This window comes from Mobula birostris, chromosome 4, assembly GCF_030028105.1.
Source record: "Mobula birostris isolate sMobBir1 chromosome 4, sMobBir1.hap1, whole genome shotgun sequence".
In the NCBI taxonomy this organism is placed as follows: Eukaryota; Metazoa; Chordata; class Chondrichthyes; order Myliobatiformes; family Myliobatidae; genus Mobula; species Mobula birostris.
In genome coordinates, this window is record NC_092373.1 from 201,704,565 (window position 1) to 201,727,645 (window position 23,081).

At 45.2% G+C, this 23,081-nt stretch overlaps 1 protein-coding gene across 1 annotated transcript in view; it reads right to left on the bottom strand.

The window, feature by feature from the left end:
• dok1b (docking protein 1b) overlaps nucleotides 1-9,927 on the bottom strand; it is a 94,148-nt gene extending 84,221 nt beyond the window's left edge. Inside the window, exon 1 of the mRNA XM_072256767.1 lies at nucleotides 9,650-9,927. Coding sequence (XP_072112868.1) covers nucleotides 9,650-9,706 — 57 coding nt within the window. The 5' untranslated portion in view covers nucleotides 9,707-9,927. The remainder of the gene's footprint in view (nucleotides 1-9,649) is intronic.
• Nucleotides 9,928-23,081: the final 13,154 nt, after the last annotated feature.

Below are 23,081 nucleotides of genomic sequence, written 5' to 3' on the forward strand. Positions count from 1 at the left end.
CCACAAGTTCACTACCCTCTGGAAAAAGCACTCTCCTCTTCACCGTTCTAAATCAACTCCCCTGAATCTTCTGGCCGTGTCTCCTAGCTCTAGTCTCTCTCACCAGTGGAAACAACTTTCCTGCTTCGATTCAAATTATCCCTTTCATAACTTTGCATGCTTCAAGGTCCCCTCTCATTCTTCTCAAATACTTCAATTAAAACCATTCTACACTTTATAAAAACCGTAAGACAATTTACTCTGCATTCTGTTGAAAAATTAAACATTAGCTTTATTTGCCACATGTACAGCCAAACATACAGTGAAATGCATAGCTTGTGTCCGGTCAAATCAGCAAGGTTTGTGCTGGGCAGCCCACAAGTGTCGCACAAACGAACGACTCACTAACCATAACCATACATCTTTTGAACGTGAGAAGCAGAGCACCGGGAGGAAACCCACACACTCACAGGGAAAATATGCAAACTCCTTGCAGACAGCGGCAGGAATTGAACACCGCTCCTGAAGAGCTGCACTAACCACTACGCTTCCTCAATGTTGTTTTGCCTTGAGGTACTGATGTGATGAAATGATCCATATGAACGGCATCTATAACAAAGATTATTTTCCATTGTACCTCGACATATGCGGCAATAATAAATCAATTCAGAAATAGTTCCATAGTATGTTTCTCCTCTGTCCGGCACATAGCGCATTTACCCTATGACCAACATTACCAGGAGGGGACGACACTGAAGCTGGTGACTAAAGTTTAAACCTGACTCGGGTGCTGCCTCCGTGGACTCTGCACGTTCTCCCTGTGACCATGTGAATGGGTATCAAGATGAGTTTGTCATCATACGTACATGTACACATACACAAAACCGCAATGAGAAACTTAGTGCGGCGGGGTGGAGACACATCTCTACCAAAGGAGGTGTAGGGCACTCCTTCCCTCCACTAGCCTGCTGGTCACCCTTGGAAAAGGTGTGGCACCTGCTTAGCCCCCGATCAGGGTCACGTGAAGCCATGGGAGCAGGTGGTGGACGGTCGTATGAGCAGCTCGTGCATATCACCAGTCCTGGTTATGCGACCACTGACACCAGGCAGATAATCTCTGAAGAGTACTGATGATGACTGGGGTCATCCGTCTTGTAAAGGCGGCACTTCTGTAGAATTTGCCAAGGACAATTATGGTCACAAGACCACAATTGCCTACATCATATGACACAGCACATAATGATGATGATAACAGGGGTTGGTAGGGTAGCGTAGTGGTTAGCGCAAAGCACAGCAGCGTCAGCGATTGGGGTCAAATTACTGACAGTGTCCGCAAGGAATTTGAATGTTCTCCCCATAACCATGTGGGCTTCATCTGGGTGCTCGTTTCCACGCACATTCCAGGGCTGGCAAGTTGTGGGCATGCTATGTTGTCGCTGGAAACATGGTGACACTTGCGGGCTGCCCCCAGCACATCATTGGACTGTGTTGGTTGTTGACACAAATGACTCATTTCGCTCTATTACAACTTTGGAACATTGAAGCAACCAAGAGCACCCCAGGGAAACCTACACTGTCACGGGAAAGAGCTAACAAACTCCTTGCAGACAGCAGTGGTATCGAACCCAAATCACTGGCACTGTAATAGCGTTTCACTAACCGCTATGCTACGATGCCAGCCGTGATAGAAAGAATGATAGCAGAAACCTGTGAGGAAATTATACGCCAATGCCTTGCATCAGTGATAGAAAAATTTATGGAGCAGATTGAGGGCTCAAGTTTACTCACACAAAGATTCAAAGTACATTTATTGTCAAAGTACGTGTACAAAATTGCAGAACTCTGAGATTTATCCTCCTCAGGCAGCCACAAAACAAGGAAACACTATGGAACCCCTTCAAGAAAACATCAAACAAGCAACGCAAGAAAAAAGAACTAATTGCACAACAGCAAAAAGCAAGCACACAAGACATAAAATATCGTGCAACGCACATCAGAGTTGCTGGTGAACGCAGCAGGCCAGGCAGCATCTCTAGGAAGAGGTACAGTCGATATTTCGGGCCGAGACCCTCCATCAGGACTAACTGAAAGAACTGAAAGAAAACAAAATGTCGACTGTACCTCTTCCTAGAGATGCTGCCTGGCCTGCTGCATTCACCAGCAACTTTTACGTGTGTTGCTTGAAATTCCAGCATCTGCAGATTTCTTTGTGTTTGCGTTTTTAAATTCACTACATAAAAGATCACATCAGGAGTACAGTAGTAGTATTCACTTTAGTTCAGGTCCACATCGCGCCGCTAGCCCACTGCAGGCCACAGTGTAAAGCTTTCTTCTCTGAAACGTCCCAGTCCGCATCGATCAAACTGCTCAAAAACAGCGGGAAAAGTAAGAGCAACCAGAATCCAGGTACACATGCAACATGAACTTCAAAGTCCCTTGAAACAAGTCACGTCTTAAAAAGTTAGAACATAGAACACTACAGTGCAGTACCGGCCCTTCAGCCCACGATGTTTTGCTGACCTTTTAACCTACTAAGGTCAATCTAACACTTCCCTCCTACATAGTTCTCCATTTTTCTATCATCTATCATCTCTTAAATGTCCCTAATAGATCTGTCTCTACCACTATCCCTTGCAGGGTGTTCCATACACCCACCACTCTCCGTTTAAAAAAAAAACTGCCTCTGACATGTCCTTTATACTTTCCTCCGATCACCTTAAAATTAAGCCATTTCCACCCAGGGAAAAAGACTCTGACTGTCCACTTATGCCTCTTTTCATCTTGTACACCTCTGTCAAATCATCTCACATCCTCCTTCACTTCAAAGAGAAAAGCCCCAGCTCGCTCAACCTCTCCTCATAAGACATGTTCTCTAATCTAGACAGCATCCTGGTCAAATTCCTCTGCACCCTCTCCAAAGTTTCTACATCCATGATAGAGACGATTTGATGAGAGTAGTGTAATAGGTGTCACCAACATTGACTTGAATTTAGATTATGACACATGGGATCCATGTCAACGTGGTAGGTTCATCTCAAAATTGGCTTGGCCACAAAAGACTGGGGGGTAGTGGCAGAGGGGCATTATTCTGACTCGAGGTCCGTGACCGGCGGTGTTTAGCAAGAATCAGTGCTGGAACCTCTGTTGTTTGTTCTTTATATAAATGATTTTAACAAAGATGTTGGTGGGCTGATTGGTAAGTCCGCAAATACCAGAAAAACTGGAAAGTTTTCAGATAGCAAGGGAAGGTGTTGAAGTATTCAGCAGAGTATAGATCAGTGATAAAGTGAATGGAAAATGTCTGCATTAAACTCCATCTGCTCAGCGTGAGGTGTTGCATTTTGGACAGTCAAAAGTAGGTAGTTTAAGGTAAATTATTATCAAAAGTAAATATGTTACCATATACAACCCTGCGATTCATTTTATTGCAGACATTTACAATAGAAGAAACAACAGAATCAATGAAAAATTACGCTCAGTGACAAACAACCAGTATGCAAAAGACCAACTGTGAAATACAAGAAAAGTAATACATAAATAAATATCACTGAGACCACGAGTTAAAGAGGCCTTGGAAGCGAGTCCATAGGCAGTGGAATCAGCTCAACGTTAAGGTGAGTGAAGTTCTCCCCAGACTCCTCAGGAAGTAGGGGTGCTGCTGTGCTTTCTTCGTAAGAGCATTTATGTGTTGGGCCCAGGACAGGTCCTCCGAAATGATAATACTGAGAAGTTTAAAGTTGCTGACCCTCTCCTCTTTAAGAGAAATTCATGGAGTAATATCATTCCACTGGGGATACTAATGACATACATCTTTAAAAACTAGTTCTACAGAGAAGATGACACTAATAAGTGGTGACTGGTGTCTGCAACTCCGATGGGAATCATCATCATTTATATCCAAGCTTATAGGTTCAAGTTTAATTGTCATTTAACCATCCATGAATACAGCCCAACGAACAGCGTTAATCCAGGGCCAAGGTGCAAACCACAGTACCAATGGTCATACATAGCCCCAGGCACATACAAGAGATCAGTAAATACAGTCACACACAAAAAATACTCCAAGACCCTGAGTCCATGAATGTCGTAGAAACCTGCTGTCAACTACAATAGTTATTTTTTTCTAAATATGTATTACAATATACTGCTGCCACAAAACAACAAATTTCACAACATATGCCAGTGATATTAAACCCGATTCTGATTAACTCCTGATTTAATAAACTGAATTTAAATCCTTCAGGTTTCGAGGGGAGATTTGAATTCATCTTAAATCAGCAGTCCAAATCTCCATAACTTAAAACTACAACACCAACATAACTGGAGACACAAGAGACTGCAGATGCTGGAAATCTGGAGCGCACACACACACACACACACACACACACAAAAGGAACTCAGCAAGTCAGGCAGCATCCACGGAGGGAAATGGACAGTCAATGTTTTGCAGGAAGGTCATTACCCGAAATGTCAACTGCCCATCTCCCTCCATAGATGCTGCCTGACCTGCTGAGTTTTGTGAGCATTTTGCGCAGTGCACTACCATAACTCATGTTTCGCTCGTTAAGAGTTCAAAGTAAATTTATTATCAAAGTACATATAATGTACGTCACCCTGAGATTCATTTTCTTGTGGGCAAACTCAGCAAAACTATAGAACAAACTATATCAGAATCAATGAAAGACTGCCCACGAGGGCATTCAACCACAGTGTAGAAGACAATTAAGAACTTTCCATAAGGGCACAATTGACAGCATCCTGACTGGCTGCATCAATGCCTGGTATGGGAACTGCCTGGTACTTCCCTCAATTGCAGGACTCTGCAGAGAGAGGTGTGGACAGCCCAGCGCATCTGTAATGATGGGGCAAATGAAGTTGAGTGAAGTTATCCCCTTTAGTTTAAGAGCCTGAGGGTTGAGGGGTAATGACTGTTCCTGACCTGGTGGAACATGTCCCGAAGCTCTTGTACTGTCTTCATGATGGCAGCAGCAAGAAAAGAACATGCCCTGGGTGGTAGATGTCCCTGAGGAAGGCCAATGTGCTAAGAGTTGTCTTTACAACCCCATATATCTGTGACTCCACTTTCATGGAATTATGGATCTCTATTCCCAGATTCTTCTGCATACCAAGCCTTATTCTCACCATGGAAGTCCTACCCTGGTTTATGCTCCCAAAGTACAACACCTCACAATTTTCTGCATTAAATTTCATCTGCCATGTGAATTCTTCAGATTATAATAGATGCAATTTGCCTATCACGATGATGAGATGCAATCTCGCCGGCTCACTACTCGGCCCTGGATCACCTGGACAATAGTAATACCTACATCAGGCTGCTATCTATTGATTACAGCTCAGCTTTCGACACCATCATACCCTCAGTTCTAATCAACAAGCTCCAAGAGGCCAGACCTCTGTACCTCCTTCTGCAACTGGATCCTTGACTTCCTCACTGGTAAACCACAATCAGTTCAGCTCAGAAATAACATCTCCCCCCTTGCTGACAATCAACACTGGTGCACCTCAAGGACGTGTGCTTGGCCCACTGCTCTACTCTCCACACCCACAACTGTGTGACTAGGCACAGCTCAAATGCCATCTATAAATTTGCTAATGATGCAACTATTGTTGCAAAATTTCAGAGGGTGATGAGGAGGCATACAGAAGTGAGGCAGATCAGCTGGTTGAGTGGTGTCACAGCAACGACCCTGCACGCAACGTCAGCAAGGCCAAGGAATTGACTGTGTATGCCAGTAAAGGAAAGCCAAGAGAACACATATAGCAGTCCTCATTGAGGGATCAGCAGTTTCTGGTTTCTGGGTGTCAACATCTCTGTAGATTTATCCTGGGCCCAACATATTGACGCTATTACAAAGAGGACACAACAGAGGCTATATTTCATTAGGAGTTTGACGAGATTTAGTTTGTCACCAAAGACTATCAAATTTCTACAGATGCACCATGGAGAGCATTCTAACTGGTTGCATCACCCTCTGGTGTGGAAGGACCACTACACAGGATTGGAAAAAAGCTGCAGACCGTTGTAAACTCAGCCATCTTCATCATTGGGACAACCCTCCCCAGCGTCCAGGACACTTTGAAGCAGTAATGCCTCAAAAAGGTGGCATCCATCTTTAAATACCCCCCAGCACCCAGGCCGTGCCCTCTTCTCACTGCTACCATCAGGGAGGAGGCACAGGAGCCTGAAGGCACACACTCAGTGGTTCAGTAAACAGCTTCTTCCCCTCCGCCATCAGATCTCTAAATGGACAATGAACCCATGTACACTATCTCACTACTTATTCTCTTATTTTTGTACTTATGTAATTTAATTATAACATTATAATTTTGATTCTGATATTATTTTGCCTCTGATAACTGGCCCTAGTTTTATGGGGATTGCTCTGGAAACTGCTTGGAATCCTCCAGGGAATCACAGTGCTACACAGTGTATCATTGAGCTGTTGCTCAATAGTGGGCAGGGATGAGAGAGATTCCAATGACTCTCTTCATCTTATGGACACCTTTCTGATTCGTCAGCTTCAGGACATACGCAATGCAAAACGAAAGCCCCAAAGGCTAAACCACTTCAGAAATAAAAGAAATGTCTTAAATATTGCAAGTGCTGGGAATCTAACCACACAAAGGGCGTGCACGTGGGTGAGACCAGCACCAGAGGGCACAGCTTCAGATAGAAGGGTGTCCCTTTAGAACAGAGATGAGGAGGAATTTTTTTTTCAGCCAGAGGGTGGTGAGTTTGTGGAACTCATTGCCATGGATGGCTATGGAGGCCAAGTCATTGGGTATATTTAAAGAGGAGGTTGAGAGGTTCATCAGGGTGGCAAAGGTTACGGGGAGAAGGCAGGAGGATGGGGCTCAGAGGGATAGTAAATCAGCCATGATGGAATGGAGTAGCCTTGATGGGCTGAATGGCCTAATTCTGCTTCTATGGAATTATAGTCATTTAAGGTGGGGGGGGGGGGGGAGTTCAGAGATATGTGGGGCAAATTATTTCCCCCAGTCCCACACAGGAAATGGTGGGAGGTGGATATGACAGACGCACTTCAGAGACTCCTGGACAGGCAGATGAATGAGGGAGATGAGCATTGTGTAGGCAGAAGGGGCTAGTTTAATTAGTACGGCACAATATTTTGGGCTGAATGGCCTGTTGCTGTGCTATACTGTTTTATCTATTACTGACTTGATGGAGGTGTACAAGATGATGAGAGGCATAGATTGAGTGGACAGTTTCCCCGGGGTGTCAAAGGCCAATATGAAAGGGCAGAGTGGGGGATGTCAGAGTTAAGTTCCAACCCCTCAACACACACATTGAGGTGAGTGGGTGAAACATGTTGCCACAATGGTGAGAGAGCCAGATACAATTAAGAGAACACACATCAAAGTTGCTGGTGAACGCAGCAGGCCAGGCAGCATCTCCAGGAAGAGGTACAGTGGACGTTTCAGGCCAAGACCCTTAGGACTAAATGAAGGAAGAGTTAGTATCAGTTAGTCCTGACGAAGGGTCTTGGCCTGAAACGTCGACTGTACCTCTTCCTACAGATGCTGCTTGGCCTGCTGCGTTCACCAGCAACTTTGATGTGTGTTGCTTGAATTTCCAGCATCTGAAGAATTCCTGTTGTTTACAATTAAGAGACTCCTGGATGTACAAAGCCTCCACCACCTTCTGGCTGAATGAATGCCACCCCCCCAATTCTGAGGCTGTGCCCTCTGGTCTTAGACTCCCCCACTGTAGGAAACATCCTCCCTACATCCACCCTATCGAGGCCTTTCAATATTCAATAGGTTTCAAAGACATCACTCATTTTTCTGAACTCCAGCAAGTTCAGACCCAGCGCCATCAAATGCTCCTCATATGTTAACACTCTCACTCCCAGGATCATTCTCGAGAACCCCCCCCCCCCACGGAATCTCCAGATCCAGCACATCCTTTCTCAGATAAGGGGCCCAGGGTTCCACAATACTCACAATACTCCAAGTCCGGTCTAACCAATGCCTTACAAAGCCTCCACATTATATCCTTGGAGGGCTATGTGGGAGGGAAAAGCTAGATTGCTCTTAAGAGTAGGTCAAAAGGGTCTGCACATTGTGGGCCGAAAGGCCTGTACTGTTCTGTAATGTTCTACTGTATGTCCCTTTCCAAAACACCGGGAAAACAGTTGGTCTGACTGCAAGGGTCGGAGACCTTTGATGGTCATTTATTCTTGAAAATGCAAAAGACTTGTCACTCAGACTGAGCCTTTTCTCCCTCAATGTGCTTATTTCTGAATCCGAATCGAGTTTAAAAATCACCATGCCATGTCGTGAAATCTGTTGTTTTGTGGCAGCAGTATATTACAGTACATAATAAAAACTGCAAATTGCAGTCTGAAATATATATCTAAAATGTTAAACAAGTGGTGCAAATAGCAAAATAAAAGTGAGATAGGGTCCTTTGTCCACTTAGAAATCTGATGGCGTAGGGGCAGATTTGTAGCCGTTATTTGTTCGTGCATGTTCGTAATGAATTCCGTTGCTTTGGAGAATTTGGTGGTAGAAGTCTCTGGTCAGCTGACGTAAGCTGACAAAACGCCAGCAGACCCCGGCGGGTTCGCTGTGTGCTGTGAATTGCATTGAATTGATTTTATTTCTTACATCCTTCACATACATGAGTAAAAATCTTTACGTTACGTCTCCGTCCAAATGTGCAATCATAGTAATTTATAATAAATAGAAAGTCAGTGTAACATAGAAATACACTCAAATCAGCGTCTATCCTTTTCTATTCTGTGTCCTGGGCCGCATGTGATTCCAATTTCACCACGGGCCTGAGAGTTCTGTGTGTATACACACAGACACAGTCCCCTCTGCGGTTTAAACCAACACATTCAGACAACGAGAGTCAAGGCAACACTGGAATATCTCTAACAACGAGAGGATCTGCGGACGTTGGAAACCCAAAGCAATACGCACAAAATGCTTAGCAGGTCAGGCAGTTTCTGTGGAAGAGAGCAAGACCCTGGTCTCGGCCCGAAACGAGGACTTTCACTCTTTTCCATAGACGCTGCCTGGCCTGCTGAGTTCCTCCAGCATTGTGTGTGTGTTGCTTTGCATCCCCAGCATCTGCAGATTTTCTCATGTCTGGAATATCTCTGCAGATCGGCCGGCTAAATCCTGGAGCATGGTTAATTTAGACAAAAGAACGCAGGCCAACTGGGTAAACCACAAACACCACTCAAGATGATTGTATCAGACCAAGATCTTTTTTAAAATCCTTGCCAAGTCCAACAACCCTAACTGGCCTGCTCTAAAAGAGTAACGAGCCCACACAGACGTCAGACCTGATTTTTAAGTGGATTAATATTTTAAGAAAAATAAACGCGTAAAATGCAGACAAAACCCCTCCTGTGGAACTCGGCTCTGGAAACCACCTCGGCTGCAGTTTTATCGATTCAAGTTTTTTCACACGAGTGCAAAAAAAGATGCAAAGTGCCCAGTGCACTAGAAAACTGCACTGAACATAAAGTTAATGTACACAGAGAGATTAAGGACAAGTCGTGGTCCAAACTGCAACAGCGCTCCCTGGCAGTCGCCGCTCTCCCGACCCGAGTGAATGCACAATTACTATTGAATAGGAAAGTTATATACTCAAATATTGTTTCTGGGGCCTTACCTTTCCGAATTTAGGTTGCAAGATATAGAGTTGCCCTTCCTTAATGGCCTTGTCCATATTGTAGTCGTTCCTCTCCCGTCAATCCCCCACCTTCTCAAAAAAAATTGCCTGAAGTTCCTCCGCTGAAAACTTCCGCGCGTTGGCTATTTCCGCATCACGGGGCTGATCACGGCGTCCACATTCACCCCGCTGTTGTTTTAACTGCCCGAGACAGATCTCAGCCTCAAAGCTGACGATGGTTTCCAGCCAGCAACTGAAACTCTTCACAAAACTGACCAAAAATGGGCGGGGAGATCCCTCCTACACCCCGGGTCCATGACGCCGAGTACTCCCCTCCCATATTGCAAAATAACCGGTCACGCCTTTCTACCTCAAAGGCGATTCTTATCTGAAGTCCCAGCTCCAGCATGAACGCTTGCAGAGACCGGCGAGCTCGCAGGAGTCACCGCTTCAGATTTCAAGCTGAACTTAGAGCTGGCGGGTGAAGGGTTAACCCCTCGGGTCGTTGTTCGCGGAGATGCAGAGCTCGGAAACAGGCCGTTCGGCCCGACTTGCCCGTGCCAATCAAGAAACCTGTGTCAAATTTTCTACGGATGTATCGTGGAGAGCATTCTGACTGGCTGCATCGTATGGAGGGGCCACTGCACAGGGTCGGAAACAGAGCCAGCTCCATCATGGAATCGAGAACATTATTGGAGGATCAGTAATTTGTCATATCACTATCGCAGAGGACCTGTCCCGGACCCATCATATAAAAATATAATTGCAAAGAAAGCACGACAGCGCCTCTACTTCCTCAGGAGTTTGCGGAGATTCGGCATGCAATCAAAAACCTTGTCAAACTTCTGTACATGTGCGGTGGGAAGTGTGCTGATTACAGCCTGGTATGGGAACGCCAATGCTTTTGAGCGGAAAATCCTACAAAAGGTAGTGGATTCGACCCAGTTCGTCACGGGTGAAGCCGTCCCAAACTCTGAGCATATCCACGTGAAAGGATGTGTAGAAAAGCAGCATCCAGCATCAAAGACGAGAAGGGAGCTATGGACCCCCATCACCCAGGACGTGCCCTCTTCTCATCGCTACCATCAAGGAGGAGGTACCAGAGCCTGCAAGCACACAAGCCAACATTTAGCAACAACTTCATCCCCTCCGCCATCAGACTTTTGAATGAACAATGAACACTACCTCACTATCTTTGCTTTCTTGTTGTTTGCACTACTTGATTATATTTACCTCTCACTGTAACCTACAGTATTTTATTGCAATCTACCACTGCCACAAAACAACAAATTTGACGACTCACACCAGTGATATTAAACTTGATTCTGATTCAGACTAAGCCGGTTCCATTTGCCCACGTTTGGCCCATATCTTTCTCTATAAATTTAACACTTGATTCTGCACCTGTTACTGTTTTACCTCGTTCTACCTCAATGCTCTGTGTAATGGTCTGTATGAGGAGTATGTCAGACAAGATTTTTATTGTATCTTGTTACACGTGACAATAATAAACCAATTCCAGTTCCGTTCCAATCTGAGTGCCTTTTAAATGTTATTGTTCAAAGTAAATTTTATTTTTTAATTCTTTATATTAATTTAGAGCAGGGGTTCCTAACCTGGGTTCTGCTAACTCCTTGGTTAATGGTAGGGGTTCGTGGCATAAAACCGTTGGGAACCCCTGATTTAGAGACAGGGCATGGTAATAGACTCTTGTGCTCACACAAGCTCGTGCCACCCAATTACCCCCATGTGACCAATTAATCTACCACCCCATGCATCTTTGGAATGTGGGGGAAAACCAGACCAACCATATGATAATATGATAAGTTTTAAACTACAATTTCAGAGGGAGAAGGGAATATCGGAAGTGTCAGTATTACAGTTGAACAAAGGAGACTATGGACCCATGAGGGAGGAGCTGGCCAAGGTTGACTGGAAATATACCTTAGCAGCGATGACAGTGGAACAACAATGGCAGGTATTTCTGGGAATAATACAGAAGGTGCAGGATCAGTTCATTCCAAAGAGGAAGAAAGATTCTAAGGGGAGTAAGGGGTGACCGTGGCTGACAAGGGAAGTCAAGGACAGTATAAAAATAAAAGAGAAGTAGTATAACATAGCAAAGATGAGTGGGAAGCCAGAGGATTGGGAAACTTTTAAAGAGCAACAGAGGATAACTAAAAGGGCAATACGGGGAGAAAAGATGAGATATGAAGGCAAGCTAGCCAAGAATATAAAGGAGGATAGTAAAAGCTTCTTTAGGTATGTGAAGAGGAAAAAATTAGTTAAGACCAAAATTGGGCCCTTGAAGACAGAAACGGGTGAATTTATTATGAGGAACAAGGAAATGGCAGAGGAGTTGAACAGGTACTTTGGATCTGTCTTCACTAGGGAAGACACAAACAATCTCCCAGATGTAATAGTGGCCGGAGGAGCTAAGGTAACAGAGAAACTGAAGGAAATTCACATTAGGCAGAAAATGGCGTTGGATAGACTGATGGAACTGAAGGCGGATAAATCCCCAGGGCCTGATGGTCTGCACCCCAGGGTACTTAAGGAGGTAGCTCTAAAAATCATGGACGCATTGGTAATTATTTTCCAATGTTTCAGGATCAGTTCCTGAGGACTGGAGGATAGCTAATGTTATCCTACTTTTTAAGAAAGGAGGGAGAGAGAAAACAGGGAATTATAGACCAATTAGCCTGACATCAGTGGTGGGGAAGATGCTGGAGTCAATTATAAAGGATGAAATAGCGGCACATCTGGATAGCAGTAACAGGATAGGTCCGAGTCAGCATGGATTTACGAAGGGCAAACATGCTTGACTAATCTTCTGGAATTTTTTAAGAATGTAACTATGAAAATGGACTGGGAAAGCCAGTGGATGTAGTGTACCTGGACTTTCAGAAAGCCTTTGATAAGGTCCCACATAGGAGATTAGTGGGCAAAATTAGAGCACATGGTATTGGGGTTAGGGTACTGACATGGATCGTAAATTGGTTGGCAGACAGGAAGCAAAGAGTAGGGATCAACGGGTCCCTTTCAGAATGGTAGGCAGAGACTAGTCGGGTACCGCAAGGCTCGGTGCTGGGACTGCAGCTATTTACAATCTATATTAATGATTTAGATGAAGGGATTAAAAGTAACATTAGCAAGTTTGCAGATGACACAAAGCTGAGTGGCAGTGTGAAATGTGCGGAGGATGTTGAGATAATGCAGGATGACTTGGACAGGTTGGGTGAGTTGGCAGATGTATGGCAGATGCAGTTCAATGTGGATAAATGTGAGGTTATCCACTTTGGTGGCAAGAACAGGAAGGCAGTTTACTATCTGAATGGTGTCAAGTTAGGAAAAGGGGAAGTACAAAGAGATCTTGGTGTCCTTGTTCATCAGTCACTGAAAGTAAGCATGCAGGTACAGCAGGGAGTGAAGAAACCTAATGGCACGTTGGATTTCATAACAAGGGGAGTTGAGTATAGGAGCAAAGAGGTCCTTCTGCAGCTGTACAGGGCCCTGGTGAGACCACACCTGGAGTATTGTGTACAGTTTTGGTCTCCAAATTTGAGGAAGGACATTCTTGCTATTAAGGGAGTGCAGCAGACGTTCACGAGGTTAATTCCCGGAATGGCGGGACTGTCATATGTTGAAAGATTGGAGTGACTAGGCTTGTATACACTGGAATTTAGAAGGATGAGAGGGATCTGATTGAAACATATAAGATTATTAAGGGATTGGACACGCTAGAGGCAGGAAACATGTTCCCGATGTTGGGGGAGTCCAGAACCAGAGGCCACAATTTGAGAATAAGGGGTAGGCCATTTAGAACGGAGTTGAGGAAAAACTTTTCCACACAGAGAGTTGTGGATCTGTGGAATGCTCTGCCTCAGAAGGCAGTGGAGGCCAATTCTCTGGATTCATTCAAGAAAGAGTTAGATAGAGCTCTTCATGATAGCGGAGCCAATGGATATAGGGAGAAGGCAGGAACGGGGTACTGATTGTGGGTGATCAGGCATGATCACAGTGAATGGCAGTGCTGGCTCAAAGGGCCGAATGGCCTACTCCTGCACCTATTGTCTATTGTCTATTGTCAACCAGAGGATACCCATGGGGAGAGTGTACAAATGCGTTATAAAGAGCATGTTACTGAACGTACAAGGGAATGCGCTATCTTAGATCTGGTCCTGTGCAATGAGCCAGGTAAAATTAGTGATCTTGTAGTTAGAGATCCACTTGGAAAGAGTGATCACAGTATGATTTGGTTTCTCATACAAATAGAGCATGCAATAGTTTGATCTAAAACCGGTGTATTATGCCTAAACAATGGAGACTACAACAGGATGAGGGAGGATTTGGCTGGTGTAGACTGGGAACACGGGCTATATAGTGGGACAGTCGAGGAACAGTGGAAGATTTTCAAGGAGATTTTTCACGGTGCTCAACAAAAGTATATTCCAGTTAAAAGCAAGGATAGTAGGGGAGGGGAGAGCCAGCCTTGGATAACTAAGCAAATACAAGAAGGCATCAAACTAAAATCTCATGCATACAGTCGCCAAGAGTAGTGGGAAACTGGAAAATAGGGAAAACTTTAAAAAGCAACAAAGAACCACTAAAGAAAGGGAAGCTAGATTTAGAAATTAAACTAGCACAAAATATAAAAACGGATAGTAAAAGTTTTTGTCTGATATGTTACGTTTATCCAGTTATGTTATATGGCTCAGAATGTTGGACAATATCTAGTAACATGAGGAAGCAAATTGAAGCAGCAGAGATGTGGTTTTTGAAGAGGATGCAAAGAATATCATGGACAAAATGAATATCTAATGAGGATGTCATGAACAGAGCAAGCACAAAAAGAGAAATAATGTATGAGATCATGAAAAGGCAACATGACTTCATTGGGCATGTGATTAGGAAAGAGGAGTTAGAATGCACAGTAATTATGGGAAAAATTGAAGGGAAGAAAGCAAGAGGCAGGCAAAGACAAATGATGATGGAGACAGCAGCCAGAGAACTGGAAATGAATACCAATGAATTGATCCACTTGACCCGAAACAGGAGTGTGTGGGCCATGGCAGTCAAAGCTCAAACTGGGCATGGCACCTGATGATGATGATGATAAGTTTTTCTAATTATATAAAGCAGAAAAGGGTGGCTAAAGTGTATGGAGGACCCCTGGAGGACGAGGAGGGGGAATTAATATTGGGTAACGAGGAAATGGCAGAGGCTTTGAATGACTCATTTGTGTCCGTCTTCACGGTGGAGGACACATCTAACATGTCAATGAGAGATGTTATGGATGCGATGGGAGGTGAGGACCTCGTTACAATAGCTATCACTAAAGAGGTAGTGCTGAGCAAACTTGTGGGCCTGAAAATAGATAAGTCCCCTGGTCCTGATGGAATATATCCCAGGGTACTGAAAGAAATGGCAGAAGTTATAGTAGAAGCTTTGGTGATAATTTACCAAAATTCTCTGGACTCTCGGCAGGTCCTGGCCGATTGGAAGATGGTGAATGTCACGCCACTGTTCAAAAAAGGATGTAGGCAAAAGGCAGGTAACTATTGGCCAGTTAATTTAACCTCTGCAGTTGGGAAAATGCTTGAAGCTATCATTAAAGAAGAAATAATGAGGCATCTGGAAAGAAATGAATTCATCAGGTAGATGCAGCATGGATTCAGCAAAAACAGGTCCTGTTTGACAAACTTACTGGAGTTCTTTGAGGATATACTGATCGCAACGTTATTTACTTGGATTTCCAGAAGGCATTCGATAAGGTGCCACATAAAAGACTTATCCATAAGATAAAGATGCATAGAGTTGGGGGTGATGTATTCGCATGGATAGATGATTGGTTAACTAATAGAAAGCAGAGAGTTGGGGTACATGGGTGTTACTCTGCTTGGCAATCAGTGGTGAGTGGTGTGCTGCAGGGATTGGTGCTGGGTCCACAACTGTTCATAATATCCGTTAATGATCAAGAAGAGGAGACCGAGTATCTAATTTTGCTGATGATATTAATTTGAGTGGAAAAGCAAATTGTGCAGAAGATGCAGGGAGTCTGCAGAGAGACATAGATAGGTTAAGTGAGTGGGCAAGAGTCTGACAGGTGGAGTACAATGTTGGTAAATGCGAGGCCATCCAGTTTGGAAGAAAAAATGAAAGAGCAGATTATTATTTAAATAATAAAAGAAATTGCAGCATGCTGCTGTGCAGAGGGACTTGGGAGTGCTTGTGCATGAAAAAGAAAGGTTGGTTTGCAAGTGCAGCAGGCTATCAAGAAAGCAAATGGGATGTTGGCCTTCACTGCTGGAGGGATTGAAATTAACAGCAGGGAGTTGATGCTACAACTGAACAGGATACTGGTGAGGCCACACCTGGAGTACTGGTTCCTTACTTGAAGAAGGATAAACTGGCTTTGGAGGTGGTGCAGAGGAGGTTCACCGGACTGATTCCAGAGATGAGGGGGTTAGACTATGTGGAGAGATTGAACCACCTGGGACTGTACTTGCTGGAATTCAGAAGAATGAGAGGAGATCTTACAGAAACATATGAAATTATGAAAGGGATAGATAAAATAGAGGCAGGAAAGTTGTTTCCGCTGCTCGGTGAGACCAGAACTAGGAGACATAGCCCCAAGATTTGGGGGAGTAGATTTAGGATGGAGATGAGGAGGAACTGCTTTTCCCAGTGGGTGATGAATCTGTGGAATTCTCTGCCTAATGAAGTAGTGGAGGCTACCTCAGTAAATACATTTAAGACCAGGTTGGTTAGATGTTTGCATAGTAGGGGAATTAAGGGTTATGGGGAAAAGGCAGGTAGGTGGAGATGAGTTCATGGCCAGGACTGTCATGATCTTATTGAACGGCGATGATTAAATCTTTATCTTTTTGACTTAAACCTGTGGTCTCTAGTTCCTGATTCCCAACCCTGTGCAAAAGACTATATCTATTTACCCTATCTACAACCATCATGGTTATATCTTCCTCCTTTCTTCAGAACCGGACAAAGTTAACACAAATTTTTTGAGATACAGGAAAAAGGACTATGAATAAGAAAAGAAACTCACTGGAATTTAGAAGAATAAGGGGAGTGAATGTCATTGATACTGAATATTAAAGAGCTTGGAAAGAGTGGATGTGGAGAAGATGTTTCCAGTAGTGGGGGAGTCCAAGACCGGAGGACACAGCCTCAGAGTAGAAGGCTGCTCCTTTAGAATGGAGATGACGAGGAACTTCTTTAGCCAGAGCGTGAAGAATCTGTGAAATTCGTTGCCACAGACGACTGTGGAATCCAAGTCATTGGGTATATTTAAAGTGGAGGTTGATAGGTTCTTGATTAGTAAAGATGTCAAAGGTTATGGAAAGAAGGCAAGAGAATGGGATTGAAAGGGAAAACAAATGAAGCAAAGTGGAATGCTGGAGGAGACATGACTAATTCTCCAATGTCTTATGGTCTTTTGGACTACAACAATAGGTCGGAGAGAAGAAAACAGTAGATGATGGATAGACTGAGAGCGGATAATAAGGCAACCTGAAAAAAACAACAAGCTCTGACTGCAGAGGAAATCTCAGTAAATTAACTGAGTCAAGAGTATCAGGGTCACAAAACTGAAATATCAAAACTGGTAAATTGGTTGATTTTTGTCACATGTAATAAGGTAGTGTGAAATATTTGTCTTGCATACCATCCTTTTACAGTACGGCACCAAGTTGTCTTTGGTCTCCTACATTTCCTCCACCCTTCAGGGGTCTAACAAAGTGCTGTCTCGATGATGGAGTTGGCCCCTTCTCATCGCGTGCCCGATCCATCTCCAATGTTTCCTCTTGACGACACTGAAGGAGCAGGGTGTGGTTGGAGATCTTTCTTGGCCAGAAAATACGGAGGATCTTCTGGAGGCTCGAGGTGTGGAATGACAACAGCTTGGCAAAATCGCTCCTTGTCACGTGCCAGCAATCAGACCTGTACAATAGAGTGGACAGAACACAGCTCTGGCGCAGCTACCCTGTAGAGGCAGGAATGAGGACCCTGAACCACACCCGGGACACAGTGGAGAAGATGGCCAAGGACAGACAGAAGTGAAGAACCTTCATTGCTACCCTAAACACAAGCGACATGGTGGATATAGTAACTGCACCATCCTTCTCATTACACAGTGCACTGAGGTAGTACAAGAGAGAGCAATAACAGAGTGCAGAATATGGATAACATTACAGAGAAAGGGCGGTGCAGGTAGACAATCAAGTGCAAGATCACAGCGAGGTAGAATCCAATTTATCATACTATTCAAGACTGTTCAGGAACAGTTACCCTCAACCATCAGGCCCTTGAGCCAAAGGGATTCACTCGACTTCACCTGCCCCGTCACTGAAACGTTCCCACAACCACTGGACTCACTTTCAAGGAGCCTTCATCTCACCTTATCAATACTTATTGCTTGTTGTTATTCCTCTCCACGCCTTGTGATGCATCGGGTGGCAACTTTGCCGTTTCTTTAGCATTTTGTCTTTTTTATAATGAGCCAGCACAGATGGAAAGTATGCAAGGAGCCCCCCCCCCGCACCCCCCCCCCCAGATCCGAACTCAGGACCACTTGCCTCGAAGTCTGGTGTGGATGTCACTACACTACTGGCTGGCTTATTGTTTGTTTATTTATTTATTTCTGTATTTGCAGTTTGTTGTCTTCTGCAATCTGGTTGAACACCCAAGTTGGATGGCCTTTCATTGATTCAGTTACGGTTATTATTCTATAGATTTACTGAGTATGCCCACAAGAAAATGAATATGGTGATATATAAGTACAGTACTTCAATAATAAATTTACTTTGAACTTTGAACTTACAACAGTAATCTTATAACAGTGGAATAGAACCTGTCCCTGAGCCTGGTGGGGGTGGAGGACATACCAGGAAAGCACACCAGTGCCTCGACTTCCTCAGAAGCAGCCAACATAATCAAGGACCCCTCCCTCCCCAGCTACTCTGCTCCCTCTCACTGAGGAGAAGATACAAAAACTCAGAAGGGCCTAACACCTGGCTCAGACACATCTTCTTCTCTCCTTCCATAAGGCCAAAGGAGCAGAATAGCAGGATTGGGCTATTCAGCCTACCGAGTCTGTTCTGCCATTCCATCATGGCTGATTTATTACCCTTCACAATCCCTCTCCTCTTCACAGGGACTATTTCCTTTGCAAATCCTAATCTATTCTCTTGTCACCTACCGCCCCCCCGCCCCCCCACTTCTGGCGCGTTCTCTTTCAAACAAAGATCATGCAATGCTTGTCCTATCACCTCTCACCTTCCCACCATCCAGGGACCCAAACAGCATTAGAGCATTACTGTGCGGAAACCGGTCCTGTCATGGTCTTGTCCGTGAAGTCCGCATTCCGGTTCACGGTCCGGTCCGTGGACTCAGGACTCTGGGTCTTCCAGCTGTCCCTTGTTTTGATTGAGTTAATCATAGGCACCTGATTCCCATCTTGGGGCTTGGAATATAAGTAGCCTTGGGGTTGAGTCTGGACTGCTGGTTTGTTTTGTCAAGATCCCCTGGGAGCAACCTGCTAGTGGAAGGCTAGAACGGCCACTTGCCATCTTTAGGCCGTGTTAGGGAACCATCCCCTCATGGTGCCTTGCTGTCAGTAGTCAGAGCTGTCTTTGTGGTATGGATTTGGCTGTTTCCCGGGCCAGCTGAGTTGCTGCCAGCTACTCTGAGCTAGGTAGGGATCCGGCTGTTTCCGTAGCCAGCTGAGGTTGCTGGCCAAACTGAGACTCGGAGCTACTTCAGAGCAGAGATGGAACTGTCTGTCGTTCTTTGGTGTTGTCTCCTCTTGTCCTTGCCTCCGTGGGGTAAGCCAGACCATTTTGCCATTGCACTGCGGGGGGATCTGTCTTGTCTTGTCCTCACCTCCGTGGGGTAAGTCAGGCCATTTTGCCATTGCCCTGCAGGGGGGGATCTGTCTTGTCTTGTCTTGTCTTGTCTTGTCTTTGCCTCTATTGGGTAAGTCCGGCCATTCTACCATTACCCAATGGATGGTCCTGTCCCACCTTGGTTTGGAGAAGTTAAGTCCCGGCTTGTCTAAGTATAAGTCCTGGCTCTATGTCTATGTACTGTCCTGTCTCATGTTGGTGTCGAGTTAAAGACGAGTCCCGGCTTTTCGAAGGATAAGTTCCGACTCTCTGTTGATGTTTAGTTCCCAGTCTGTCTCCGAGCTCCAGCCTCTGAGTTATCAGCCTCCGCATTCCAAGACCCTAGCTCACAGTCTGCGGCCAGGCTCAAGCCTCTAGACCCCAGTCTGCGGCCAGGCTCAAGCCTCTAGACCCCAGTCTGCGGCCAGGCTCAAGCCTCTAGACCCCAGTCTGCGGCCAGGCTCAAGCCTCTAGACCCCAGTCTGCGGCCAGGCTCAAGCCTCTAGACCCCAGTCTGCGGCCAGGCTCAAGCCTCTAGACCCCAGTCTGCGGCCAGGCTCAAGCCTCTAGACCCCATTCTGCGGCCAGGCTCAAGCCTCTAGACCCCAGTCTGCGGCCAGGCTCAAGAGCCAAGATCCCAGCCACGTCCTGTCCGGTAGCCATGTCATGTCCTTGCCTGGTTCTGGGGTCCAAGCCGGAGGCAAGGCCCAGGTTCTGGGTCCTTGTCCAGTCTCTGGCTCGGAGTCCAAGCCCAGGCTCCTAGTTCATAGTTCCTCGTCCGGGTTCCCTGTGTCTAGTCCATGTCCTAGCCCTGTCTGCATTCTTGTCCCTGCTCGTTGTCTGTATCCTGTCACCTCCCTACTCTAGTCAAGTCCTGTTCCTTGTACTGTTCCTTATGGACATATCTGCATGGGAGTGGGAAGCAGAGTTGAAGTGGGTGGCTACTGGGAGATCCTGTCTGTTGCGGCGGACGGAGTGGAGGTGCTCGACGAAGTGGTCCCCCAATCTGCGTCAGGTTTCACTGATGTAGAGGAGACCGCACTGGGAGCACCGGATGCAATAGGTGACTCCAACAGACTTTATCTTCTGACTTAAACCTGTGGCCTCTAGTTCTTGATTCCCAACCCTGTGCAAAAGACTATATGTATTTACCCTATCTATGTATTTACCCTATCTACAACCTTCATGATTATATCTGCCTCTTTTCCTCAGAACCGGGCAAAGTTAGCATAATTTTTTGAGATACAGGAAAAAGGACTATGAATAAGAAAAGAAACTCATTGGAATTTAGAAGAATGAGGGGAGTGAATGTCCTTGATATTGAATATTAAAAGGCTTGGAAAGAGTGGATGTGGAGAAGATGTTTCCAGTAGTGGCTCCGTCCGCCACAACAGACAGGATCTCCCGGTAGCCACCCACTTCAACTCTGCTTCCCACTCCCATTCAGATATGTCCATACATGGCCTCCTCTACTGCCATGATGAGGCTAAACTCAGGTTGGAGGAGCAACCCCTCATATACTGTCTAGGTAGTCTCCAGCCCTTTGGTATGAACATAGAATTCTCCAGTTTCCAGTAATTCCCTCCCCCTCCCTTTCTCTATCGCTATGTCACTCTGCCCCCTCCCCCAGCCGCCTATCACCTCCCTCATGGTTCCGCCTCCTTCTACTACCCATTGTGTTTTTCCCTATTCCTCCTTCACCTTTCCTATCACCTCCCTGCCTCCCCTCCCCCACCCCTTTATCATTCCCCTTACTGGTTTTTCACTTGGAACCTACCAGCCTTCTCCTTCCCACCCTCCTCCCCCCCCCCCACCTTCTTTATAGGGCCTCTGCCCCTTCCCTCTTCAGTCCTGACGAAGGGTTCCGGCCCGAAACTTCAACTCATCGTTTCCACGGATGCTGCCCGACCTGCTGAGTTCCTCCAGCGTGTTGTGAGCACTACTTCCTCTAGCTGCTCGTTCCACACTTGCACCACTCTCTGAGTGAAGAAGTTCGACCTTTTATCCTTAACCTATGGCCTCTAATTCTGGTCTCACCCAACCTCAGAGGTAAAAGCCTCCATGTATACCTCCATAAAACTTTGCCTATTCAATTTTTCTCTATAACTAAAAGTCCCAGCAGTATACAGATTGTAAACTTTATACAGATCCCTAATTCCTTGAAAGTGGCATCACTGCTAGTTAGGGTCATAAAGACAGCTTTTGGGACATTGGCCTTCATAAATCAAAGCAGTGAGTACAGGAATTGGAATGTTATGTTAAAGTTGTATGAGACATTGGTGAAGCCTATTGTGTGCAGTTTTGGTCACCTACCTACAGGAAAGATGTAATTAAGATTGGAAGAACACAGAGAAAATTTACAAGGATGTTGCCAGGACCCAAGAAGCTGAGATATAGCGAGAGGTTGAATAGGTTATGACTTTATTCAAATTTCAAAGTTCTAAGTACATTTATTTTCAAAGTATGTATGCAGTATAGTACAACCCTGAGATCAGTCTTCCTGCAGGCAGCCATAAAACAAAGAAACACTACAGAACCCACTTAAAGAAAAAACCCACACAACAAGATCACCAAACATGCAAAAAAAAAGCAAATCACACAAACAACAAAGGGCAAACAAATAACACAAAGTGTACAGTTACATACCAATTGAATAAAAGCACGCAGGTTAACTGGTATAGTCACTTTGCAGACAGAGAACAACAGATCAGTATGCATGGGTAAATTGTCAGTCAATATGTGGTGCTAAGAGGAGTCATTGCGCTGTGTCGATGGCCGCAGGCCACTGCTACAGATACTGTTCTGCGCTGAAGCGCCTCGATCAAATCACACAAATAGTGAGGCGTGTTGAGTGCTGAGGACATTATACGTTAAACCTAAGCTGAAAATGAGTCTACAGCCAAGGCGATCGAACATGGGATTGGAGTGTAGGAGAATGAGGGAATATTTAATAGAGGTATACACGACTATGAGGTGTAAAGAGAGGCTGAATGGAAGCAGGCTTTTTCCACTGATGCTGAGTCAGACTTGAACTGGAGGTCATGGGTTAAGGGAAAGCTGAGGGGAAACTTCTTCACTCAGAGTGTGTTGAGACCAGTTCGTTGTGTTCTGTGTTGTTCTACCAAATCTCATCGGTAAAATGGTTTAAGCTGGCATGTGTTCTGAGGCACAGTGAAAAACTTTGCTTTGCATGCCAACCATACAGCTCATTTCATTACAACAGTGCATTGAAGCAGTTTGAGGGGAAGCAGTACGAGAGTACAGAGCAGGGTTTTTTTTTGCTCCGGGTTCCAGCATCTGTAGCTTTCTGTTGATATTATAATGAGCACAATGAGTATAGACTAATTGCTCTGAATCAGAGCGGGGCAGATAGTGAGAACACTGCAGGGACGGGATTAAGGGGAGATGTCGGATCAGAGCCAAGTAATCTGGGAGGATCTGAGCAATGCGAGGATCCAGAATAATAGTTCAGAATGGACCAGATGGTCTTAGGGCTGTTTCTGTGCTGTGTTGCTCCATGACTCTAAAGC